The 25,732-nt window shown below is 31.4% G+C and overlaps 6 protein-coding genes across 8 annotated transcripts; 5 read left to right on the forward strand and 1 right to left on the reverse strand.

The window, feature by feature from the left end:
• Positions 1-49: 49 nt before the first annotated feature.
• Positions 50-2,022, forward strand: LOC107026236 (60S ribosomal protein L8-like). The gene is made up of 2 exons (XM_015227135.2): positions 50-550; positions 1,520-2,022. The coding sequence occupies exons 1-2, from the start codon at positions 111-113 to the stop codon at positions 1,860-1,862; spliced, it is 783 nt and encodes a 260-aa protein (XP_015082621.1). The 5' UTR covers positions 50-110; the 3' UTR covers positions 1,863-2,022.
• Positions 2,023-3,039: 1,017 nt separating this feature from the next.
• Positions 3,040-7,079, forward strand: LOC107024101 (organelle RRM domain-containing protein 2, mitochondrial). Its single transcript, XM_015224996.2, has 4 exons — positions 3,040-3,269; positions 5,076-5,144; positions 5,234-5,340; positions 6,626-7,079. The coding sequence occupies exons 1-4, from the start codon at positions 3,110-3,112 to the stop codon at positions 6,749-6,751; spliced, it is 462 nt and encodes a 153-aa protein (XP_015080482.1). The 5' UTR covers positions 3,040-3,109; the 3' UTR covers positions 6,752-7,079.
• A 1,789-nt stretch (positions 7,080-8,868) lies between these two features.
• On the forward strand, positions 8,869-9,583 carry LOC107025362. Its single transcript, XM_015226154.2, has 2 exons — positions 8,869-9,217; positions 9,410-9,583. Exons 1-2 carry the CDS (start codon positions 8,919-8,921, stop codon positions 9,465-9,467), a joined length of 357 nt encoding a protein of 118 aa, XP_015081640.1. The 5' UTR covers positions 8,869-8,918; the 3' UTR covers positions 9,468-9,583.
• A 2,168-nt stretch (positions 9,584-11,751) lies between these two features.
• On the forward strand, positions 11,752-12,537 carry LOC107025684 (organic cation/carnitine transporter 4-like). 2 transcript variants are annotated; one of them, XM_015226446.2, is made up of 2 exons: positions 11,752-12,172; positions 12,283-12,537. In XM_015226446.2, the coding sequence occupies exons 1-2, from the start codon at positions 11,869-11,871 to the stop codon at positions 12,357-12,359; spliced, it is 381 nt and encodes a 126-aa protein (XP_015081932.1). In that variant the 5' UTR covers positions 11,752-11,868; the 3' UTR covers positions 12,360-12,537. The 2 variants fall into 2 exon arrangements, with proteins under 2 accessions (XP_015081932.1, XP_027773952.1); XM_027918151.1 differs by having other exon boundaries at positions 12,343-12,399.
• A 4,804-nt stretch (positions 12,538-17,341) lies between these two features.
• Positions 17,342-20,562, forward strand: LOC107025443 (organic cation/carnitine transporter 4-like). 2 transcript variants are annotated; one of them, XR_003579602.1, is made up of 4 exons: positions 17,342-17,791; positions 18,682-19,853; positions 19,967-20,018; positions 20,348-20,562. XR_003579602.1 is itself a non-coding variant. In XM_015226229.2 (3 exons), exons 1-2 carry the CDS (start codon positions 17,380-17,382, stop codon positions 19,845-19,847), a joined length of 1,578 nt encoding a protein of 525 aa, XP_015081715.1. In that variant the 5' UTR covers positions 17,342-17,379; the 3' UTR covers positions 19,848-19,853; positions 19,967-20,175. The 2 variants fall into 2 exon arrangements, 1 of the variants encoding a protein (XP_015081715.1); XM_015226229.2 differs by lacking the exon at positions 20,348-20,562 and having other exon boundaries at positions 19,967-20,175.
• Positions 20,563-20,601: 39 nt separating this feature from the next.
• On the reverse strand, positions 20,602-24,472 carry LOC107024323 (organic cation/carnitine transporter 4). The gene is made up of 2 exons (XM_015225281.2): positions 23,938-24,472; positions 20,602-22,018 (listed from the first exon to the last, which is right to left on the reverse strand). Exons 1-2 carry the CDS (start codon positions 24,365-24,367, stop codon positions 20,847-20,849), a joined length of 1,602 nt encoding a protein of 533 aa, XP_015080767.1. The 5' UTR covers positions 24,368-24,472; the 3' UTR covers positions 20,602-20,846.
• Positions 24,473-25,732: the final 1,260 nt, after the last annotated feature.

Consider the following 25,732-nt stretch of genomic DNA (forward strand, 5'->3'; position numbering starts at 1 on the left):
GGCCCAATTCGAAACTAGGTTTTCTTCCCTTCCCTTAAACCCTAATTTGTATTCTTCTTATAACCATTTCCTTCATCACCGCCGAGAGAGAGGAGAGAGACGGCGGCGAAATGGGTCGTGTGATCAGAGCACAACGTAAGGGAGCAGGGTCCGTCTTCAAGTCCCATACTCACCACCGGAAAGGCCCCGCCCGGTTCCGTTCACTCGACTTCGGTGAGCGTAATGGTTACCTTAAGGGTGTTATAACTGAGGTTATTCATGACCCAGGTAGGGGTGCTCCATTAGCACGTATCACTTTCCGTCATCCATTCCGTTACAAGCACCAGAAGGAGCTTTTCGTTGCGGCGGAGGGTATGTACACTGGTCAATTCGTTTACTGTGGGAAGAAGGCTACGCTCATGGTTGGCAATGTGTTGCCACTTAGATCTATCCCTGAAGGAGCTGTCGTTTGCAATGTTGAGCACAAAGTTGGTGACCGTGGTGTTTTTGCAAGGTGCTCTGGTGATTATGCTATTGTTATCAGTCACAATCCCGATAATGGAACCACTAGGTATGCATAATCAGTTCTTTTTCATCCTTTTTGTTAAGCTTTTGGTTACTGTTGCTCTGTTTTTGTATCAATTTGAACATAGAACTGGTCACCTTCTTAGTTTTAAGCTTTAGAATCTCTACTTATGCATATAATTGATTCTTCTTGAAAATAAATTCTATTGTGTTGTATTGTATCATTACATTATTATAAAACAGTAAAGATAATGACTCAACCAGACATCATAATGCAACATATATGTGACAACTAGGATCCAAACTATTTGTAATGGTTCTTTTTCATTCTTCGGTGACTGTTGTTCCGGCTTGCTTTTATTGGAACCTGAAAGTGTGCTTTATATTGTTATCGTTAACTTAGAATTGTTATACAACGGATGTAGGATCATGGAAGGTCATCCAAAATTATCTAGAGGTCTTTATAGTGCTGCAATCCGATTATGTGTCAATGTATATGGTGTGTATAATATTTTTCTCTGTGATGATGGAGCTGGTAGTTTAGGAAGGTGCGAGTTTTGATTAAATTTGTTAGATCAAGCACCTATGTAGGGTAGAAGCTTGGCACTGACTTACGTATGTCTAGTCTTGCATTTTCTTTTCTATAAGTATATCATCTGCGCTTACTAGAGACACTGAATTTCAGTTTGTGCCCACACACTGTTGAAGGAAGATTGTATCGCCTCATCCACTTAAGAATGAAACTTGCTGTTTGGAAGGGAATTTTCTGCAAGTTGTGTCCTTTAGGGTGAACCAGCTTCTGATAGTGTTGATGCTTAAATATTATATTGTGGTTGGGTCATTAGCAATATCATGAACCTGATATATCTTTTCTTGTGACAAACTGGTTATAGAGTGCATTTGCCCCCTAACCACAGCAGTGCTTTTTTTTTTGTCTTATCCTCAATGTGTTTTTGGGATTACGTTCAAACTTTCCTTTGTTGAAGCGTTCATTTGATTCATTTACTATTGACAGGATTAAGCTTCCATCAGGATCCAAGAAGATTGTTCCAAGTGGGTGTCGTGCCATGATTGGTCAGGTAGCTGGAGGAGGACGTACCGAGAAACCAATGCTCAAAGCAGGTAACGCATACCACAAGTACAGGGTGAAGAGGAACTGCTGGCCCAAGGTTCGTGGTGTTGCTATGAATCCCGTGGAGCATCCTCATGGTGGTGGTAACCATCAACATATTGGTCATGCTAGTACTGTCCGTCGTGATGCACCACCTGGTCAAAAGGTTGGTCTTATTGCTGCAAGGAGGACTGGTCGTCTTCGTGGACAAGCTGCCGCCACCGCTGCTAAGGCTGACAAGGCTTAAAAAGTTTACCTTATCATTGTTTTTACGTATTTGTTTCCGGATTAGTCTTTTAAACTATTTGAGTGCTGAAATTATACTAAATTTTGGTGGGATATTCAGTATTAAGTTTTGTCATCTAGACAAGTTTGCCAGTTAACATTATGATTCATTTTGCTCCTAACTTTTTCGTTTTCCATGATCTCAAAGCTATTGAACGATTTTTACAGGAATCTGTTTGTCCCTTTTAATTAGCAGAATCTATTTTCAACTTTCACAACTGTGCAAGTGATCAATTCACTTACTCAAAATTCCTTCTCTGCAATACTCATCATTAATATGAATTATGGCATATTAATAGATGGTATTTAAAGTCTGAAAGTGCCAACGAACCACACGTTCATGAATCTTTTGTTGGCGACAATTATTTAGTAAACAATCCTTTTTTCTAGTTATATTGAAAATCTAATTGAAATTGATGATTCGAAGAGAATTTTTTTTATTGATTTATCCATAATGGACTATTAGTTTAGTTATTTTGATAACGATTTTGATTTTTTTTTGTTATCAGTTATCGGTTCTTAGCATTTATAGGTTTTTTCTAATGAGTTAACTGATTGTAAATTAAACAATTATACTTATATCATTTGGAATGGTACTATGATGTCCTTGACTTAAAGATTGATTTCCTACTCTCGTTGTTGGTTGTCCTAAATTCTTGATTATTCTACAACATAAAAGTGTTTGTTTTTGAGAAAGATGTAACTTGTGAATAGGAGTGCATGGTTTATTTGGTTTGTCACCTTGTTTTAAAGTGTTTTTCAATGTTTTTTTCCAATCAAATTTTAACGTTTAAACTGATAACCAAATCGATAAAAATCAAAAATCGATTAACCAATACCGATAAATTAATATCTTAATATTCTATAACGATTTAACTAATAAATCAAATTAATAAACTTTAAAATCACATCGAAGCGAATCGATCATTACACATATTAGATAACATCTATATAATATGTGAACAAACATTATACTCAGAGTCTAAAATTGTCCGAGGACTAATTTTTAAAGGATTATATTTGTAAAAATGATACCTAAAAAAGAGCCCATGCAATCAGCGCCCTATTATGGGCTACGATTTTAGCCCATTGGACTGTTACTAGTAAGCCGACTTCACAGAAGTCATCTTAAGAAGCAAAATCAACAAACAAAACTCTCTCTTCTAGAAATCTCGGTAAAACCCCAGAGTCTAAGAAATTTAACCCATTATGGCCTTGCGAGCGGCGACGGCGGCGGCACCGGCACCGGCAGCGAGAGGTTTACGTGCCCTGTTATCTACCTTTTCCCCAAGCTTTCCATTTAATACACCCTCGAAGCAAGTTGAGAAGCCGCCACCAGCTGAACCATCCACCAATCTCTTCGTTTCTGGTATATTCCTATTTCATTCATCTTCCTCTAAATTTTCTCATTTCTGCTCACTTTTTTTCTAATTTTTAGTTGTATTGCAGATTCTATGACTATGTTTTGTAACTCAGTCTTTTTTTTTTAATTATAGCTATCCGTTGGTTTTAATTGATAGAATGAAAATATATTTTTGTTTGCATTTAGGTGCTTGCGTATATGCGATCTCGATTTTCAGTTAGCAGTTTCAGTAAATTTTAGGTTTAACAAATATAAAAATCATATTAGCACTTTAAAACTACTATTTGTAGGCATCTCTCGTTCGTAAAAAAAGCACAACGATTGTATATGTATGTATGTAACTACTATGTAGATGTATCAATGATTGTGCTTGCATATCGGTATAAAATTTGAATTTGTATGCTATTGAGTCGAAATAAATCATTTGTATCTCAAATATCTCTCTCGCTTTATACCATACAAATTATACATTGCAATTTGTATAATTTGAGAAAGAGAGAAAGTCAAAGAGAACGGGTAGGGAAACATCTGTATTTTTATAAATATAAATAAATATAAATGTATAAAACAAAAATATATATGTTTGAATTTGTATAGATAGTTTTCTCTTGCTTTATACAAATACAAACACAATTTATACATTAGATGCGAGAAAGAGTGTCGAGCAAGATTAGGGAGAGTGGCAAGCGAGATTTTTGGGGAGAGAGGCGAATTGCAAGTGTTTGCTAGGGATTAGAATTAAATGAAACTCTGGTTATAACATTTAATTTGAATTAATAGTTTGCTATTTTATACAATTTTTTAAAAAAAGTGACTCCACCTTCAATGGGAATAACCTTTCTAAACAAGCAGATATTGTGGCATAATATGTTATGGATGCGTATGTTAAAAAATTATGTTAAAATTTGGGTTATCCTTAATCATAGATGAATCATAAGTACCATAATATCTTTTTAGAAAAATGTAAACTAATTGAAACATTGTACTCTTTCTATAGGAAAGAAATCGAGTAGGAAAAAGGCTATCATCTTTTGCTATTAATAGATAGTATGTATATTCCTCCATCATGTAGGGATTAGATGAAATTAATTTAGGTGAAAAGCAAGAATATGTCTAGATTCTCTAATATATAATACATTGATACAACAATTTTTGGAATTGCAGAGCCTTAATTAGCTCTTTTGAGAAGTTTGTAGCCCAACATCTTGAACCCGATTTATCTCTGTCAATTATTTTTCGTATTGTTAGTTGTATAAGTTAAGAAACATTCTTGGATATGTTGTGTCAAATTGGTTGAATATTTGACCCTTCGGGGTCACCCAGTGGCTTGGGTTTGGAACTTCCATGTTGGAGGTCTCAAGTTCGAAACCTTTTGCCAGCGAAAGCAAGAGGTTTGCCTTCTGGGTCGAGCTTGTCGCACCGGGCTTACCTAGTGCAGGTTACTTCTCCTATGTGGTTTGCGAGCTATTACATGTGTGCACTCAAAGGATAGCGGCTGCGGGTTTCCCTTGTCATAAAAAAATAAAATAAAAAAAAATTGGTTGAATGTTTGCGATGGAGATTTGCATAAACTGAAGCTTTCAGGCTCCGTGATTTTACAGTGAGCAACTTCTTATTTTTGGGAATAATTATGTCTTCTATCACACATTGTGTTGTTAGTATTGTTAAAACATTTGTATGCGAGTTGCCTGTAATTCCTGTTCAGTACAATGTAATGGAAGTTGAAATGTTTTGGAACTTTTGTTTCAAATTGGGTATATGTTTAATGTCACCGGGATCCTGAAATGATTCCTATGTTTGTCCTTTTTCCAGGGCTTAGCAAACGTACTACCTCAGAAGGGCTTCGAGAAGCCTTTGTAAAACATGGCGAAGTGGTCCATGGTATGTTTTTACTTATCCTCATGCACACAATATGATAAGAATACAGTTTAAAGGAGGTGTAATGATTTTATTATCTTTTGTTTTTGCAGCCAGAGTTGTGACTGATCGAGTATCTGGTTATTCTAAAGGTTTTGGGTTTGTTAGATATGCTACATTGGAAGATGCTGAAGCTGGTATAAAGGGCATGGATGGCCAGGTGAGTTGTGACATAGAGGGAAATTTTCTACAACTGTAGTTATTGATTGCCCATCTATAAAATTCTTGTTAATGATTAAAAATATATTTAGTCACTAGAGAGAAAATAACGTTATAGTACTGAATTGAGTAGTAAAATATTTATAACTCTTTAGAAAATGATAACGATATGACGGGATGGGCTGAAATGGGTTTTGAACTTCTCAAATTTGTCGTCCTCTTTATAGGTTAAAAGTTCTATATGGCCTCAAGTTAATTAGTAACTTTGAGATCAAGAATCCTACAAATTATAACTTAATAACATATCTTTCAACCCTTTTTTATTTAGCGTAAGTCAGTTTCTTAGATCATATCATTTACGTTTTAGTAATTGTTATATGTATACATGTAATGTTTTATGTTGAATCTATGACTATACTTATCAAACCAAGATTGCAAGGTTGGCCTGGACTTGCTCGGTAAAATATTATGTCCTCATATTTCACGAGTTAGGGACTAAGGGTAAAGTTCGCGTATACTCTGTCCTCACCAGTCCCCATTTGTGGGATTTCTGTGTATGTTGTTGTTGTATAAATAGCTTCATGAACTTCCTTTCCTTATCCTAGTGATGCAACTGTAACCTTATCTTGTCTATGAATTATGATGAAGGTCTTAACTTGCTTCAGGATAGGGGAGACTGGAGAGATACTGAGATAGTAACTCCTCCTTCTCATAGGTGCTGTGGGGTCTAAAGTCTGAATTTTGTAAAACAGTGCATCATAATAACTGAGTTTTGTGGAGAAACCTAATAAAAGCCTGTTTGGATTGTCAGTTTTGACTTATAAGTTAATTCTAACTTATGACTTTTGGCTTATATTTGTCATTTTAGCTTAACGCTAAGTGCTTATTAGCACTTCATTCACTTATCCAAACACTAGAAAATTGCTTAAAAGTTATTTTAGTTTATAAGCACTTGTGTTAATCCAATCCAAGTAGGTACCTAAGTCTCACTAGTTTGATCCATTGGCAAACATAGTATTTTCATGAGATTCAAAAAAATGCCTCGTGCATCTAGGGGATCAAACAATATAATATGTACACAATTTTTTTTTTCACTTGCTCTGGAGTGGTTTAGTATTCTACTTTTATGTTTTTCGATTTATCATTTGATTCTCATGTTTCCTGTTTTTCAATTGATCATTTGATTCTCAAGGTGCCACCAATAAATAGTCATTGGTGATACGCTATAGTGCTCTTGAAAGTTAATTCATTACTCATGTTTGTCTGTTCCACCATCTGTTTTGTAGTTTCTTGATGGATGGGTTATCTTTGCCGAGTACGCAAGACCAAGACCACCACCTCCCTCAATGCAGAACAATAATACAACACCTGGATATGGCAATTACAATTCATCACCATATGGCAGTCAATGAGATGTAAACTATGATCAGTTCATCGCGATTTAAAAAGCGGCTTCCATGTTACAAGGAGGGATTTTTGGATCATGACACTTCATTGGTGTATACTAAACTCTCTCTCATTTAAGGAAGTAAAATTTCTGTTATAGATGAAATTTGGATATGATAATATGTTTGAAGTTTAATCTTTTATGAAAAAGACTTGCTACTTTTCATAACATTTGTGTTTCAGCACTCAATTTTGTTAAAGCACAAAAATTGTTCCATCTTTTGGATAGAATTGAAGTAGTGAAGTGTGAAGACAGATTGATTTTGACATGACATATATATTGAGATTAACATATGGTATTGCCTCGACTTCAATTGGCATTCAAGTTATATCAAATAAATGTTTCGTCTCTTTCAAAAATTTATATGGTTCTATAAGAGAAATTAATGTCATTTGCTTGTTACTTGATATTACATCTTTCCTCTTATTTATTCATTGTTTAATCCTAATTACTGCATTTGTTTCAATTTGCTTATTTGATTTTCATTTAATACAAAGTTCAATAAAATAAACTAGTGTTTGAAACTTTTTAGTTTAAACTTGAGTTATGTTGAATCTTGTTATCTTAATATGTCATATAAAAATTGAAACTAAAGAGTAATTAGAAAATGAAAGTATCTTTTTTTTTTTGAAACGAAAAAAAAAGAGAGTAAAATAAGACGGATGGAATACTAGTATTGGTCACAGTTGGCTAAAGATGATTCATTTTTGTTAGAATGTATGTAGTAGGATGTTGCCTTCATTCACAAGTAAACTTGATGTTTGCCATTGAGAGTAACTAATCATTTCTGATTTCTCATTTAATGAAAAACAAGTGGTTTGCTCAGTTTACCCCATGTGGCACTCCCTATGGTGTGTCATTGTGATCGATAGGTATGGGTCTTCAATAAATTACTTACTAAATTTGGCTACTCGATATTTATCTCTATTTATTTAATATTGTTTGAATCAACATGTAATTTAAAAGGTAATTTTATTAGAATATATAATCTAAAACCAGCCATATTTGATCCGTATAACTATAAATCGTTAAAATAATAACATGAAAAGTTATAAAATTAAAAAAAAAGTGTACCATATAAATTTATGGACGAGTAGTTGAGTACCACTACTTTGTTAGTACAACCAAGTAGTATATGTTGATTTTTTTTATTTTCTCATTTTACTTATTAATCACATTATTTATTAGTTTTAACGGTCACTTTGTGTGTGGTGTGTCACTTATTGTCTAATATAGCGGCCAATTGTGTGCAGGCTGGGTTGACAAATGCCAAAGTATTAATGGAGTAATAAAATAAGCATATGCTAAAATAAATAAAAGGTGGATTACATTTATTTATGTGACATTAGTGTTATTGCCTGCATCTGGGGTAATTTTGTCCACGTAATATATATATTTCTAGAAGTGTTGGATGTGTCATTATACCATTCTTAGATAAAATTCAATCATGTTTTATTTTGAATGTGACATTAACATGGATATTTTACTTACCAAATGTTGTGATGGTTCTGTAATGTACGAATTTAAATTAATCAGTGAATTATAGTTTTCTTTCTTACTTGATATATGTGTATTAGTGTTAAATTTCTTTTAAAAAAACAAAATACTTCCTATTTTTCAATATGATTCACAACTTCTTCCAATATTTTCCAATAAAAAAGTCATGACAACCAATTCAAATCTAAACTATTTGTTTTATTCTTAATAAGACAATTTTAATCACAGAAATGCTAATAATTAATTATAGATCACAAATAAATTCTCCTTGCTAAGCTTATCATTAAATAGTAAGATGTCTATTTGGATAAGTTCGAGAGCTGACCTCGAACTTATCCTATTCGTTCTTCTTTTCTAATCTTGACCCTAAGCGTCAATTTTGAATTTTTTTTTAAAAATAAATTTTATATCCAGATCAAATACTGTCACGAAATTAATAAGGAGTAAAAGAAGGATAGAGGTGGAAGTTGAGAAAACAAAAAAAAACAATAATGGGATGTGGAAACCAGAGACAATAACAACCAACTACTTTTGGGTCCCTCAATTATAACTCCAAGATTTAGTAGTTAGCCTTTAAATACAAAGTTTAATACAAATTAGCAAACTCTCTGTTACCCAAAAAAGAAAAAATAATCATGAAGTTCCTTTTGGAACTCATGGCCTGCTGTGGTTGTTCTTCTCGTTTGCCTCCACTTGAAGACATCGGGCCTCTCGTTCCTGGCCCGGCCCAGCCCATTAACCGTAAGACCAGAAGACGAAGGAGAGGTAGAGATAGACCAACGAGTACTGTTGATTCAGTACCTAATAATTGGAGGCCTTCACTTTCGGCCATTTCAGAAGACAACGCTCTGCCACCTAGAAATGTGAAGAGAAAAGTCATAACTACTTCCCCACCCGCCACTATACCCCGTCGTCGTAGTTGTGAGGATACTAGGTATGTACATTCTTTATTTGAAAGCTTAAATTGTTAGAAATAATATGTTTTTATTTATTTAATTTTATCTTTAACGAGTGAAAAATATTTATTTTTAATATCTGCATGTGTATATATTTTGAATCTCCTTTTAACGATAATTCTGATTTCACCACTCACGATTTCTTTTTCATCTTACTAATATTTTTGCAGGAGAATTCCAGTTTCAGCTTTGGCGCCAGCTTTCTCCCCAACTCCTTTTTTATTTTAATTTCTCTGAAACCTTTTTTTTTTGTGGGGTGGTATGTAGTTGTGATGAAGATGTATCATGTATGCATATTGTACTGTAAATGTTCTATACTATTGTCTCTTTTATCTTGTTAATTACCCTTTGTGATCTTCCATTTTTTTTTGCTCGATCTGTTTGCAAGTACTTCCTCCGTGTTTGCCCGGTTATAATTTGATACGTAAGTATAGAAAATATTTGAATCTTTTGATCTTAAACTAAAGTTAAAAAGTTAAAATGTCTTTATTTGAATACCTGTACAAAAATGTTGGACCTCCCTTGTACAAAAAATATTAAAGAAAGTATGATATTCAGTGCGACAAATGTTTTCACCGATTCAGCAATAGTCTTCTCTGATTTGTCCCCTTCAGAATACAACATCCTTTTCAAAGTATAACTCAAGAACTCTGGACATGATTTGAGTCCAAAGCTCCACAAAAGAGAATACCTTCCTTCAACTAATAAGAACATTATTTTTAACTAACTTTTTCACTCTATATTTTTTCTTATATGTTGTGTGTTCCAAACCAAATGAAGATCATCATTATTTATACTAGAAGAAGTGTTTCTAGAATGATGTAGTAAATAGTGAAGATAATGATCTTAGGAGTTACATATGTTACAAAAATAATGGAAGAATAAGAGCGAGGATAAAAGAGAAATAAGTTAAAAGAAGTAATGGCCATGTTTTACCAACTTCTGGGTCAAACAGTAACCTCCAACGGAATCAACAAATAAAGGGCAATAATGCCTATAGACATTGATTAACAAGTGAGTAATTAGGCACAAATGCAACAATGATTTAAAGGCAGGCTGCTCCAACATATACACTATTGTTAATTAATGTGGCAATTCAATGATACAAATAAATATAATATTAAAATGCCTACACTAACAAGTAGTACCAAAATAATTAGTTTCAAAGCATTCTATCAGTAAACTTAGATAAATCTCTTAATATTCAAAAAGACTTACTTATAATTATAAGAAATAAATGCACTTCTATATAATATATATATAAAATAAATACTGATATATTATTTATCTATAAAAATTAAGCTGTTGTATACCTTAAGTATAACGATATAACAATTTTTTTTGACAAGTGCTAGATATTTATTAATTAAGAATAAGAAGTATCCTATATGCATTATTTAAAATGTTACTCTCTTCGTTTAAAAAAAACCACTCCTACCAACAAAGAAAAAGCGAAAGAAATACTATCAAATTTCAATGATCAAGAAATAAGGAAAAAATATTTCAATTTGTGTATGCGTGTAAAAAATGTTACTTCCTCCGTTTAAAAAAAATGATTTATTTGATTTGAAACGAAGTTTAAGAAAAGAAAAAAATCTTTTTTAATTTTGTGATTCGTAATTAAAATTCATATCAAATATAACAAAATTTCCTTTAATAAGTTGAAGTTTAAGTACTGCAAAAAAAAAAAATATTCATTCTATTTTGAACAGACAAAAAAGGAAACAAAACCATTCTTTTTGAAATGGAGGAAAAATACTCTCGCAAGACATATACAAAAATCATATAGGTTTATTGATTTTTTTTTTAAAGGAAAAACGTGATTTTCTAAGAAGATAGAAATGAGATACTCAAGTGTGTATATATATATATATATATATATATATATATATATATATATATAAAATTGTTTACTATGTTTATAAATAATGAATTTATATAAAAATATTTGAACTGTATAAATGCATTCGCAAATTATGCAAATCTGCGAATTATACAAATGAAACCACTTAAATTATAGCTATAGCCCAAAAATATACGAACTCTAATTATGGTGCATAATTAAGATTATTATAGTGACTCTATTTGTGAAAGTTCCCCTTTTTAATAATCCATCAGCAATTCAAAAGCTACTCCCTCTGTTTCTTATTAGTTGTCACAATTTTCATTTTCAGAGTCAAACGATATATGAATTTTGACTAATAATTTGAGACGTATTATTTCATCATATTGATATGAAAAAAATAATTAATAATATTTTTTGTACAATATTTTAATATCTAAATTTGTATTTTAAAATATCAAATTAAAGTTATTCAATTTAAATTTTAAAATAAATAAATTAACCTCGATAGTCAACATGACAACTAAAAAGGAACAAACGAAATAACACATTAAATTCCTACCAGTATTTTTATAGTGACATGAGTTCCTCATTTCGTTTAAAAAGTCTACAAAAAGAGGTGTTTAAGATAAAATATACACAAATCTCATATTTGCAAGCTACACATAGGTTTTTGAATAATACATTAATAAATGTCATCGGCGTTATCTTCAAACAGCTGATTAGACAGAGGCGACCTCAGGTCGCCTCTCGTCCGTAAAGAAGCAAACCCAAAAAAAATTAACGATGGATGAGATGTTGAAGTACTGTGGGGATTTCGGGTTGTGGCAACTGAGACATCTTGTGTTAACCAGCTTGGCTTGGTCTCTAGAGGGGATTCACTCTATGGTCTTGATCTTAGCGGATCGTGAACCAGCATGGTACTATATGACGAGCCACGCTGGTACAACGAGCCGGTGTTCTTCAGAACCGGGCTCGTGGGAACGGACAGGTGGAACGGGAAGTTCTAACATCGAATTCGGATTAATATGTGGAGAAAAGTATAAGGTTGGGCTTGTTCAATCTATATTTTTTGCTGGCTGCATGATTGGTACGTACTCTTTTTTCATTTTATGCAACATCATTTAATTTATGTTTTAAAAAATGAAGAAAAAATTAGTATTGTATATGTGACAACCCCCTCGGGATCCACATATTCAGGTATTGTCTCTGCCATGGGCGGCCATTCGCTCTTTTTAATCCCCTCTTATTGGCATGCAGCCTCAAGGGAGAATTGAACCCGTGACCTATGGCTCCTTTACATCCCTCCCAAGAAGATCGCCTCTTACCAATTGAGCTGCAGATCGCCTTTATAATTAATTACTTTTATTATAAAAGTGAATTATTTAATTTATTATAAATAAACATAATTAATGAAAGAACATTTACAATAAAGACTCTTGGTATTATAATTTACAAGGACTCGCGCCTTTCTAATTTCTACTCTAAATATTTAAAAAAATCTATTTTTTTGACCTTCTTTTAGTTATAAATAAATATATATTTTAATCTATATCTATATTTACATAATATAAAACTATATGTAGAAAGTGATGTGGCATCTCTATGACCAAAATCTTGTTTATCTTTATTTTATTTTATTCTTTTGACATTTTTTTTCCAATTCTATACAATAATTAACTAAAAGAAAATAATTACATGGCCCAAGTTCTGTTTCCAATTCTATACAATAATTAATATAGCTTTCATTTTGTTTAATGAAAGAATGCGATCAAAACTATCTATTACATATTTATTCCATATAATATAACTTTTCTTCCATGTAATGAAAAAATCCGATCAGAACTATCTATACACAAGTATACTTATATATTTTACATATTCTTCTCATTTTGTAAAAGAAATTTCAAAGATTATCAATTAGTTGCAACATTTAGAGAATTATCCACCACTAATTCTTGCACATCACTATATTCATGAATAAATGATGAATTATATATATAATAAAGACATGCATAAATAAGATGACATAACTAGGGTGTGTATAAGTCGGTTTGGTTCGGTTTTCGGTTTTTTAAATATAAATCGATAAGATACTTTTTCCGGTTTTTGATTTGTCGGTTTTTAATCATTATCGGTTCGATTTTCGATTTACCCAATAAAAAAATGTCCGTAAATATTATATGTTTTCTCACTTCTCCAAATGCTTTGATATATTGAAACAAAAATGATAATGAGAAATTGCATCAATAAGAGAAAATATAGTATGAAAGCTATAATTACATGTTATCACGAAAATATAGTATGGTAAACTAAATTAAACTAGTCCAACGAAAATTAAAATCAAAATAGCTACAATTGTGAACCTCTTACTTTAATCTTTAGGTATGTAGTAAAAACTAATAAACTGTCCTAGTGTGAAGTTGTTAAAGTACTAATAATTTGATATAGTTATAGTGTCTAATTATATATTAAATTATTAGTATTTAATAATTAGAAAGGGTGAAATAATAAATTATTACGTCTTATTGGGTTATCGGTTTACCCAATAACCTAATAGTAAAAATCGATATCGAACTAATAACCCAATAGAATTTTTTTATAAACCCATTAAAAACCCAATAACCCAATAACATTTTTTTCGATTTGATTTATCAATCGATTCAGTTTTTGCACACCCCTAGGTGAAACGCCTCTTCATGGGTTAGAAGATTTTTTTCCTCATTTTTAAATTTTTTTAATTAATTTGCTATCTGTTAAAAAATTAAAATTTCACTCTCTCAATTAGTATATCATTAATTAATCATTACATCTCTTTAAGATCTGTATGAAGAAAAGCCATGAGATACGATCATCGATTCTTCTTAAGACATTTTATAACAATTAATGGCATTATTCATTGTATAGGTAATAATATTTGTTAAGTTACATAAAAAAAAATCACTTATTTGGATTTTCTATTTAAATAAGTCAGAATAGTCTGGTGGACCCTCGTACTTATATTGGATTGTGTTATGGATACTCATACTTAGACTTTTGTCTTCTGAACCTATCCAAACTAATATTTTGAACACTTTTTTTATGTGGCATCCTATGTAAAATTAACCCACATGAAGCGTGTGATTCAGTCGAAGGAAGAGCTTGAGACACCTTAAAAAGGCAATAACGGTCATATTTTGACTTTTAAAGGCTATTTCTTCTTCTTTAATTCTCTCAACACCCTTGTTAATGCTTTTTGAGCTTTTCTCTTTCTTTTTTTTTTTTTCAATTTTCTCTCTGTAAAAAGCTTCTTTTTTATTTTTGACGTCTTTTATTTTTTCCTTCAATCTACTTGTCTCTTTTTTCTTTTTTTTTGATTCTATTGTATTTTTTCTTCTATCATCCTCAATTTACTATGTTTAAGTTTCATATATACTCAACCACTATCTAAATTTTCACCTGATTGGCTATATACGACTAAAATGAATAGTAGAACAAACGAATAAAAATAAAACGTAATTGATTTATATGTAACCAAATTTAGCTCACCAAACTAATAGGGATGGAATTTGAAAAGAAGGCCTTAAAATAGGCAATATCATGCAAAGAATCTAGGGAATTCGTGCAAAAAAGGCTCTTTAAAATGTTAAATCTGCCGAAATTTGGAGTCTTAGCCCAATCATCATTGTATACTTGTTGTATATCGTCTCTCTAAATTTATATACTTGCTTCCCTTTTTATCTTTCATTTAATTCGACAGACTCAAATACAGATGTTCTAGTTTTATTCATACACATGCAAAAGAAAGAAAGAATTTTTATTTAATTTGATAAAGATCCTAATCAAGTGGTAATTTCGTCTCATGGTGGAGGAAATCAGTGTTTAACATTATGATATAAAATTTGCCTAATCAAATCGATATCTCTAAGGTTCACATTTAGCTTTTATTACGAATAAAATTAATTCGTGTAGGGATGAAAATAGAGTGGGATAGATGCGGTGCTGGATTGGTTTAAGGCTATGGAGGTGGGGCAAGTTAAAAGGCTATGCGGTTTGGGTGAAATGATTTTTAAAAGAAACAAATATAGAGCGGGGCAGGATGCAGGTATAAATAGTTTTATGTGAGTTGAAATTTGATTTTAAATTTTTACATGTTATAAGAGGGACAAAGCATTATGTATTAAGATAATTTTTCTAAAGCTACTAAAGATAATTAAATATATTTTTTGAGTCACTATTCTATTAAATTAATACAACTTAATTAAAAAAATTAATTTTATGAATTTCATTTTAGTATCAAACTTAACTAGAAAAAAAATATCAAAAAATGCAAACCGTGTTTATACATGGTAGATTAGGGCGGGCACATTGAAAATAAAAAAATTATGCAAGGCAAATATAATAAATTATAAATTTTACATTTTAAGCTCAATCCGCTCCGCCCTATTACCATCCTCGTGGGTGTGGAGAAAGGACCGAATCAATAACAAATTTGGTCCTAAATTGGACCAACTTTTGTCTCATTTTAGGTCCAAACAAATTTGCTACTTATAATTATTGTTTATTCTAATGTAAAACACTTCACACATCGATGTTCATCAAATAACTAAAATAATTTATAGTTATTATTTTGTTTTCCTAGTTAAAAATTCAAGCTTGTTTCATCTTAATTCTTTTTCTTTATTAGCATATGTTGAATCAAACTAGTTATCCTTTTATTACTGTACATTGAGAGGGGCTTCAAATTTTTCAAAATAACTATTAGAAATTACCTTCTGTTCACTTCTGATTCTGTCTTAAATAAAGAATGCATCTACCTCAATTTATTTCTATATGTATGCAATATGAATTGCAAGATATCGTTATCAAAGATATTGTCATTGATTTTAAGAATATAATAATAATAATAATGTGTGCATTTTCATTTCCACGTAGCCATTTCATATATCTTTAATCAATTTGACAATATACAAGTATCATATTTAATTTTAAGCTGTCTATATAGTTGCAGTACAAGAATTAATGAAAGCTATACGCACATCTTATCAATTAATTATTTATTATAAAAGTAAATTATGCAATTTATTTATTATAAATAAATATTTTATTAGTGAGAACATTTACACCAGAGACTTTTGGAATACCAATTTACAAAAGAGTAACTATTCATAACTTACACTTTTCTAATTTCTACTCTTAATAAATTTACTTATTTTTTCTCCTCTTTTTTACTTTTTTTAATTATAAAATATTTATAAATAAATATAGACAATGACGTGGCACGTCGCATCTTTCCGTAGCTAATATCTTATTCATCTTCTTTTTTTTCCCTCCAACTCTATACAATAATTAGCTACAGAAAAGTTTAAAATATTAAATATTTTATTTAATAATTTAATTTAATGATGGTGCGAAGCCCCTACCTAGTTATAAATATAAGAAATAAAAGTTTATCTAAGAGTCAATCTTTCGCCAAAAAGTTGACATATAAAGAAGAAATTAAATGTACTACAATAATTATTGTGATGTGATAGTAATAATTAAACATAATAGGAGTATTAGCTAATTAAACTTAAGAAGCTATTAAAAAGTCAATAAAATAAAATAAAAGACGGCCATTTGGACATAAATTTGGTTGGTTTCTAAAATTTTAAAAGATATATGGTGATTATTTTAAACAAGTGTTTTTGTTAATATAATTGATTCGTTATTTCAATTCCAAATTCCAAATACAATATTTTTATATTAACAAAAAAACACTTTTAACTTTCAAATGCTCTTTTTCCAGATAACTCCAATATTACTTATACAGACAATAGATGACTAAAAATTTGCAGGGAAATTTAATTTAAATAATAGTAAATATATACTCATCTATCAATAAACTTTCACCAATATGTTACTCGGACTCTTCAAAAATATCAAGAATACAGTACAGATATAGAATATTTTTTTAAAATAGTTTTAGATAATTCAACATTGTGACATCAAAAATAAATAATCCGTCTTACTTAGCTTATTAATAAGAATTCGATTCTACATGTAATTATTCACTAAAGTAGTCTAAATAATTAACATGTTCTACAGAATATGTAACTAAATACCTAGTATCTATATCTTATTCTTTTTCATAATTCATTAGTAGTTAAAAATGGTAACTATTATGCTACAGAAGGTGGTCCGTCATAAATTTCTACAGGAACTTTTATAATCACATGCATGTGCTATAATATAGGTGCACAATCTCATCATATTTGCAAATTAGTCTTTAAATATCGTTGTGGTACAATATAATATCATTAATAGGTAAAATAATAAATGTCTTCGGCGTTATCATCAAACCACAACTTACACGACGATGGCGACCTCAGGTCGCCACTCGCCTCCTCTCAGGAGGAGGCGAACTCGAAAAAAATAACAATGGATGAGATGTTGGAGAAGTATTGCGGGGAGTTCGGGTTGTGGCAGGTGAGACACCTAGTGTTAACCTGCTTGGCTTGGTTACTAGAGGGGATTCTAACCATGGTTATGATCTTTGCGGATCGTGAACCAGCGTGGCATTATGTGACGAGCCACGCTGGTGCAACGAGCCGGTGTTCTTCTGAACCCGGCTCGTGGCAATGGACAGGTGGAAAGGGAAGTTCTACGATGTCCGAATTTGGATTAATATGCGGAGAAAAGTATAAGGTTGGGCTTGTTCAATCTATATTTTTCGCTGGCTGCATGATCGGTACGTCTTTTCATAAATAGCCACTTTTTAGTTATTATTATTGAAAAATCAAAATCGTTACTTCGATATAGTTTGGGAGATAATTATTTACTAGATTCAGTAGGGATGTGTATTATTTAGATTATATTGAAAAATTGAATTGAATACTAGTTTGGATTGATTTTTTTGTTTGATTTTCAATTTATAATTTACTTAGATTGATTTCGGATTTAGAAAAAGAAAAATCAAAAGAATGATAATATATATATATATATTATGTTTTTAATTTTTGACATAACCAAATAACTAAATCAAAAAAATCAAACCGAAAAGGAAAAACAAAAACAAAAACAAACCAACTTTATTTTGGTTTGGATAGGGTACACTTTTTAAAAACCAAAAATCGAAAAAAAATAAATCGATTTGTAGAAAACTAAACCGAAATCGAATGCAGACCTTAGATTTTGGTGCGTCTAGATACGTTCAGATATGTCCACATACATGTATCTCGAGATAAATATGATTAAAATTAGGTGTAATTTATTCTTGATTTGTTGTATTCAAGTTGATTCGTGTATATCTTCGATACATTACAAATCTCGTTCACTTCCCTCACGCCGGTTGTTCCATCTCGCTCGTCACTCTCATATGCATATGATATCTACATACAAATATTTGCATTTATCTAGTGTGACTAGCATATATTTTGAATACATAACAATCTCCCCATCTCACTCGGCTCTCTCTTTTTTAATATATTCAATAGTAAAGATATATGTATCTAAATATATCTTTCTCAATATATAATAGAAATTTTTTAATTAGTAGTCAAATACATAATATTTTAAAAATATAGATAATGATAGTATATATGGTAACACATTTTTTAAAATTGATTTTTTTTTTCACAGGTGCGGGAGTATTTGGACATTTATCAGATACAAAATTAGGGAGAAAAGGCTCTTTAACTATAGTTTGCATTTTGAATGCTATTTTTAGTATTTTAACTGCATTCTCTTCCGATTACTCAACCTACGTCCTGTTCCGATTTCTCTCCGGTTTCAGCAACGGCGGAACCGGCCTTTGTGCTTTCGTTCTCGCCACTGAACCCGTTGGCCAATCATGGCGTGGCGTAGCTGGAATGTCCACTTTATATCTATACTCTACTGGAATAGTCGTTGTATCCGTCATTGCTTATTTCATCCAACCGTGGCGATCTCTCTACATTGCTTCATCAATCCCTTCCCTTATTTTCGTTATCTTCGTATTACCTTTCCTCCACGAGTCACCTAGATGGTACCTCGTTAGAGGAAAAGTAGACGAAGCTATGAAAATTATGCAGAAAATCGCGGTTTCTAATGGTAAACAAAGCATCCCTAATGACGTTGTTCTTGCCCTCGATAGTGCAGTAGTATCAAAGGACGATACTCCTAATAATTGTCGATTCAATACGAAAAAAGGCATAAACAGATCAATTTTAGATGTATTAAGATCTCCTGTCACGCGGATTCGGTTGTTGGTCGCTGTGGCTACTAACTTCTTTTGTTCCATTGTGTATTACGGGTTGAGTTTAAACGCGGTTAATCTCGGAACTAATTTATACCTCAACGTTGCACTTAATTCGGTTTCTGAAATGCCTGCCTATTTATTATCATCGTTAGTACTCGACAGGATTGGTAGAAAACCGTTAGCCATAGGGACAATGTGGTTCAGTGCGATTTTCTGCTTAGTAGGGAGTATTTTGAAGATCATCGATGAGACGTGGAAATTTATTCCTATGGTGTGCGGATTGCTTGGGATATTTGGAATTTCTGGTACTTTTAATTTGTTGCTTGTGTATGGCATGGAATTGTTTCCAACTGTAGTGAGAAATGCAGCACTAGGATGCTCGAAGCAAGCCATAAATTTTGGGGCAATTTTGGCTCCTATTATAGTTGTTTTAGGGGATGGAGTGCCGTTTGCTGTATTTGGGATATGTGGTATTATTGGAGGATTTTTGGTAATGTATTTACCTGAGACGCTAACCAAGCCACTTTACGATACGATAGATGGATTGCAAGAAGGTGAAGCAAATTAAACTTAGGTTGGTGGCTTTGGATTAGTTGAATAAAAAAGAAAAGTTATGAACATTTGTTCTAGTGTTCGAATTCATGGTGAAGTAATGTTGTAAACACTAATTTTTTTTAAAAAATGCAGGATCACCCACCATTGGCTACCACCTCTGTCGTATCAGTGAATAGCGGCTCAGGTATTTTAATGGCCTAAAGCAAAAATTAAATGGGGCCTTAAATTTGGATAACTTTTATATAATTTATTTCTTCTAGTTTTCAATTAATAATATAATCACTCATATTTTAAATTATATAGTACTCCAAATATGTCGAACTTCTTCTAATAATTCCTTCATTTTTCATGAAAAATTTATTTTTTCTATAAATAATATTTAATATTAATTAAAAAAATAACTGATAACATACTTTTTGTTAAAAATGAGGCACTTTAAATTTGGAGACCTAAGACACATATTTTTTATAACACTATCGAGCTAACTCTGTACTTTCCTTTACTATGTAATAGCCTGTAAACCACACCAGCAACATAAACAAGACAAAGTACGCGCGCAGTTACTCTTGTTTGGGTGCTTTTTTTGTTTGACATTATTGATCCAAATTACATTGAGCTGATTCATCTGTATGAAGCTTTAATAAATCATCCGTTAATGATTGAGTTTAGTTACTAATGTCTTGGATATATCAAACGAAATAATATTGCTTTTTTTTTTTTGCTTATCACACAATGATAGTTCATTATAAAGAATATAACATGATATATAACATGGTGAATGTTACTTTTTATAATATATTATATAATTTTTTCGAAAAGATATTTATCTGACCATCCTCTATCCTTCTCCACCACTCACCATAGAGCACAATTTCATGCTTACCTTGTTATGACCAGGCATATGCCTTATGACAACCTAACATAAGATCAACTCTTAGCACTACAATCCAACCCAAAATTACATTCAACAACTAAAAGTACACACAAAAAAAGTTCTCAAAAAACTAGCAAATTAAGATAAAATGCTTGGTTTCTTTGCTTCAGCTTCTTCCATTCCAGCCATTGTATCATATAATGGCCTGTTTAAAGTCTCTGGCAAGTAAATTACCAATAAGCCTCCTGCAATTCCACAAAATGCAAACACAGCAAATGGAATCCCACCCCCTAAAACAACTACAAAGGGGGCCAAAATGGCCCCCATTTGTGACGCCTGCGTTGCACATCCCAACGCAGCATTTCTCACCACGGTAGGAAACAACTCCATCGAATACACGAATAGTAGATTGTAAGTCCCCGCCATGCCAAATATACCTAGCACGCCACACACCATCCGAACCAACTTCCACGTACGATCATCACCCTTCGCCAAACTTCCAGCTAAACAGAATATACCGCTGAACCACATTGTTCCTATCGCTAACGGCTTTCTACCAAGCTTGTCCAACACTAATGCTGTTAAAAAATAGGCAGGCATTTCAGCAACCGCGTTAAGGGCAACGTTGAGGTAGAGGTTGGTCCCGAGGTTTACAGCATTCAGGCTCAACCCGTAGTAAACAACCGAGCAAAGGAAGTTGATCAGCACAGCTAAGAATAACCGAAATCGTGTCAAAGGAAGCCTGAGTACATCTAATAAGGATCCGTTTAGGGCTTCTTTTGATACGGATTGAGAATCAGGAACATCATCATTCACTTCACTATCTAGAGCAACAACAACGTCATCAGGGAGATGTTTACCGTTAGATCTAGCAATTCTGTTCATGATCTTCATAGCTTCGTCAATTTTCCCCCTCACGAGACACCAACGAGGTGACTCGTGAATGAAAGGGAGTAGTAAGATAACAAATATAACTGATGGAATTGATGAAGCTATGTAGAGTGATCGCCACGTTTGGAAGAAATATGCAATGGCGGATAAGGCAGCAATTCCAATAGAGAAGAAATAAAAAGTGGACATTCCAGCTACACCACGCCAGGACTGGCCTACGGGTTCAGTGGCAAGAACGAACGCGCAAAGGCCAGTCCCGCCGGTGCTGAAACCGGAGAGAAAACGGAATAAGGTATAAGTCCAATAATCCGAAGAAGTTGCAGTCAAACAACCAAAGATTGCATTCATAATGCAAACTATAGTTAAAGAGCCTTTTCTTCCCAATTTGGAATCTGATAAATGTCCAAATACTCCAGCACCTGAAAATCATTAATTTCAATCTGTTTTAGCAAAATTCAGTCAAATTTTTCTTCATGACAACGGAAACCTGCGGCCGCTACTCTTTGGAGTAACACTACAACAAAAATAATTTTTGATAACCCCTGCTCCTATGCAATAACTCGCAAATTCAATCATATTTACTATCAAGTACTAATACAATCATCGATTTTAATAACAATTAATTAATATCGATAAAAATTTTAATACCCTTAACTAATATTTATATTTATTTTTGTTAAAAGTCATTTTTGTGATAGCATAAATTGTATTAATCCAATGTACAAATACTTTTGGACAAAAATTTGGTGGTGCAACATCATACAACATTCTTTTGGTGGTAGGATGTTAATCTTACACGTTTCAGTGATGCATGGGAAAATAAACAAGGTGTCATACGAAATAATTGAGTAAAATAAAATAAATATATGGACAAGTCAAAAGAAACTGCTTGTCATCATCATCAATGATAATTTTGATAAGGATTTGCTCTCTGGATCACTACAGTATTTATTATAATATTAAATCACTATAGTGATATCTAATTATTTATTTTTCTAGACAATTCCTGTTACAGGTAACATGACATGACATTACATTAATAAGCTTTCTCTGGTCCATACGTATATTTTATTTTGAGTAACAATAAATAGTAATAATTCATGTAAATCTCGATACACCTAACACCTCCTCCTTGCTCTAGAGTTTTATCTTTTTTTATATACCCTTATTTCATATTTCTTTTTAACTTATTTTAATATTTAAAATAGTTTAATTTTGTTACAAACTTTAATCCTTATATACACCTTAAGATAATTCATCTCAAAAATTAATTTTCAAAATTGAACTAAAACTTAATCTTTTATTATAATATATACTCGTTTCAATTCATAATTTACCACTTCTATTTATAATTTAATTTGAAACAATACTTATCGAATGAATTAACTTTTTAGATTGAGTTAAAACTCGATAGTAACAACTATCTACCTCACACATGGAAAGAAGGAAGATACGGCGGATCGAGCAAAGCATATTCTTAAGTATCCAAAAAGGGGTGGGTGTGTAATTAGTATGAAATTAAAAAAGAAAAGGATATTCTAATACTAACCTAAAAGTATATACTATATACTAAAAGTATATTTCACTTGTCAAGTTTATCCTGACCTTTTTTCCTTTTTTGCAAGAAGATAAATTTAACTTTAATATAATCATTTTATACGATGAACTTGATTAAAAAGAAGTAGGAAACCCATATATTATTATTATTGTCCTTTATCTTCAATTAATTACGTCTCTCTGACATACATTGTCATTTGTGTCATTAAATTTAATTGAGATTTTGACAAGACTTAGAATATGAATTATTAACAATTCCTTAGCAAACAAAGATTTGGATTCAATCATTGTACTTTTTTTATTCTTATACCTAAAATAAAATATTCCAAATAACACATCTTCGTCTACTTTGTACAAACTGATAAAAGAAACGACAAAATAATCCAAAGCATTTTCGTGTGGTAAATAATTAAATGTGATATAGCATGTGTCTACGCCTCACTCAGCATGCTTTTATTCTTATTCACCATAAAAAAAATTAAAATCAAATCAAAATCAAACGAACAAATTAGCATGTGTCTACGCATCACTCAACATGCTTTTTTTTATTCACGATAAAAAATTAAAATCAAACGAACAAATTAGCATGTCTGTGCCTCACTCAACATGCTTTTTTTCTTATTCATGATAAAAAAAATTAAAATCAAATCAAAATCAAACGAACACATTAGCATGTGTCTACGCCTCATTCAACATACTTTTTTTCTTATTTACGATAAAAAAAATTAAAATCAAGTCAAAATTAAACGAACAAAATTAACAGTAAAAGTAACAGACGTACCGATCATGCAGGCAGCGAAAAATAAGGATTGGACAAGTCCAACTTTATATTTCTGTCCACAAATTAAACCAAACTCTGATACCGTAGAACTTGCAGCTCCACCGGTCCATTCCCATGAACCCGGTTCAAGCCCGCACACACTTTTCGCGGTTGAATCGCACAACCGGTTCGGCGAACACCGCCAAGCCGGTTCACGATCGGCGAAAATCATAACCATAGTGTGAATTCCTTCTAGAGCCCACGCAAAGCTCGTTAATACAAAATGACTAAATTGCCACCAACCAAAATCGCCGCAGTATTTTTCCAACATTTGATCCATTGTTACTTTTTTTTGTTTTAAATATCCGGCACCAGCCGACGGAATAAGCGGTGCCCGAAGGTCATTCCGGTCACCGAGTAGATTTTGATCTACTGAAGAGGATTTTGACATTTTTTTGGTTTTTTTTTTATTTTGGATGGGATTGGCGGCTAATACATGTGTTTTTGTGAGTTGCAGGTTTGTTGGTGAGAAGGAAAAGAGAAGTAGCCCTGTTTTTATAGGGTGTTTTTTTTTTAAAAAATAATAAATAACAAAAATCTCATCTTTGTTAATTTTATAAATTTTCAAAATTTCTTATTTTTATACATTAAATTAATTTATTTCGTCTATCAAATTAACATATTATGTATAAAATATACATTAAATTAGTATATTATATATAAGATGTAATGTATCTTACTTAATAATTAATGTATCTCGCGTATCAGATTAGTGTATCAACGCTTATATTACTGTATCATTTGAGGGATTTTTGTCATTATAAACTTAAGAAGGACAAATGATAATTTTTCCTTAAAAGTATGTGATTTTTGTCTTTTGCCAAAAAAATAAGGATTATGGAAATGTTTAGGACATAATTACCTGTCAATTAAGTATATTTTTGTGGAAAAAAAAAAACATGTTTATTATGTTTCAGAGGGAAGTATTTGAAAATGATTTTAATTTGGTGTGACTTATTAGAGTTTCATTCCTGAACGGTTTATTGTCGTTAAACATATTTTTTTATTTAATTGATTGTATTTAAATAAACCTTTGATTTTATAACGTGAGTGAAATAAATACTGAATTTCTAGCAAAGTTTAGTAAATAGTTTTTTTAAGTTTTTTATTTAGAGCAAAATACTCCTACAAGAGTTTGAATATGTGAATCAAGAGTATATTTAAGTTTATTTATTTAATATAATAAATATTTTTAAGATTGTTAATAATTTAGAGATGAAATTAATAACTTGTCACACGATTATTTTTTATTTAAAAACAAATATGGTTATTTTAACAACCGAAGTTGTCACCACTACGACCCCCTCCTTTTACATGAGTTAATATATTTTGTGATCTTTCACGTAGATAGCAGAACAAATTTGTTGTTTAGTTTTCTAGTTGATGTATGTAAAGTATATATGTATTGAGTATTTGTTGAATTATTTTTAATTTAATCAATTATTTGAATGACCATTTTGATTAATTTTTTAATATCTTGATTCCCTTAGGAGAGCTTAATTTGACTAAATTAGATTTGGTTTCGATTTGATATCTATATATGAATCTAGCCATTGATTTAAGTCATTTATTTGAATTGTTTTCATTAAATTGAAAAGTGATTAATTTACATTAAACATTAATTAATTTACTTTTTAAGGATTAAAACAGAATGTGATAAATCAGTGAAATTATTTTTCTTACTAATTAGCAGTAGTATTTTTAACAAACATGAAGATATGCATCTTAATTACTTCTATATCGTAGCTATAAAATT

The sequence above is a fragment of the Solanum pennellii genome, chromosome 7 (assembly GCF_001406875.1).
Source record: "Solanum pennellii chromosome 7, SPENNV200".
NCBI lineage: Eukaryota > Viridiplantae > Streptophyta > Magnoliopsida > Solanales > Solanaceae > Solanum > Solanum pennellii.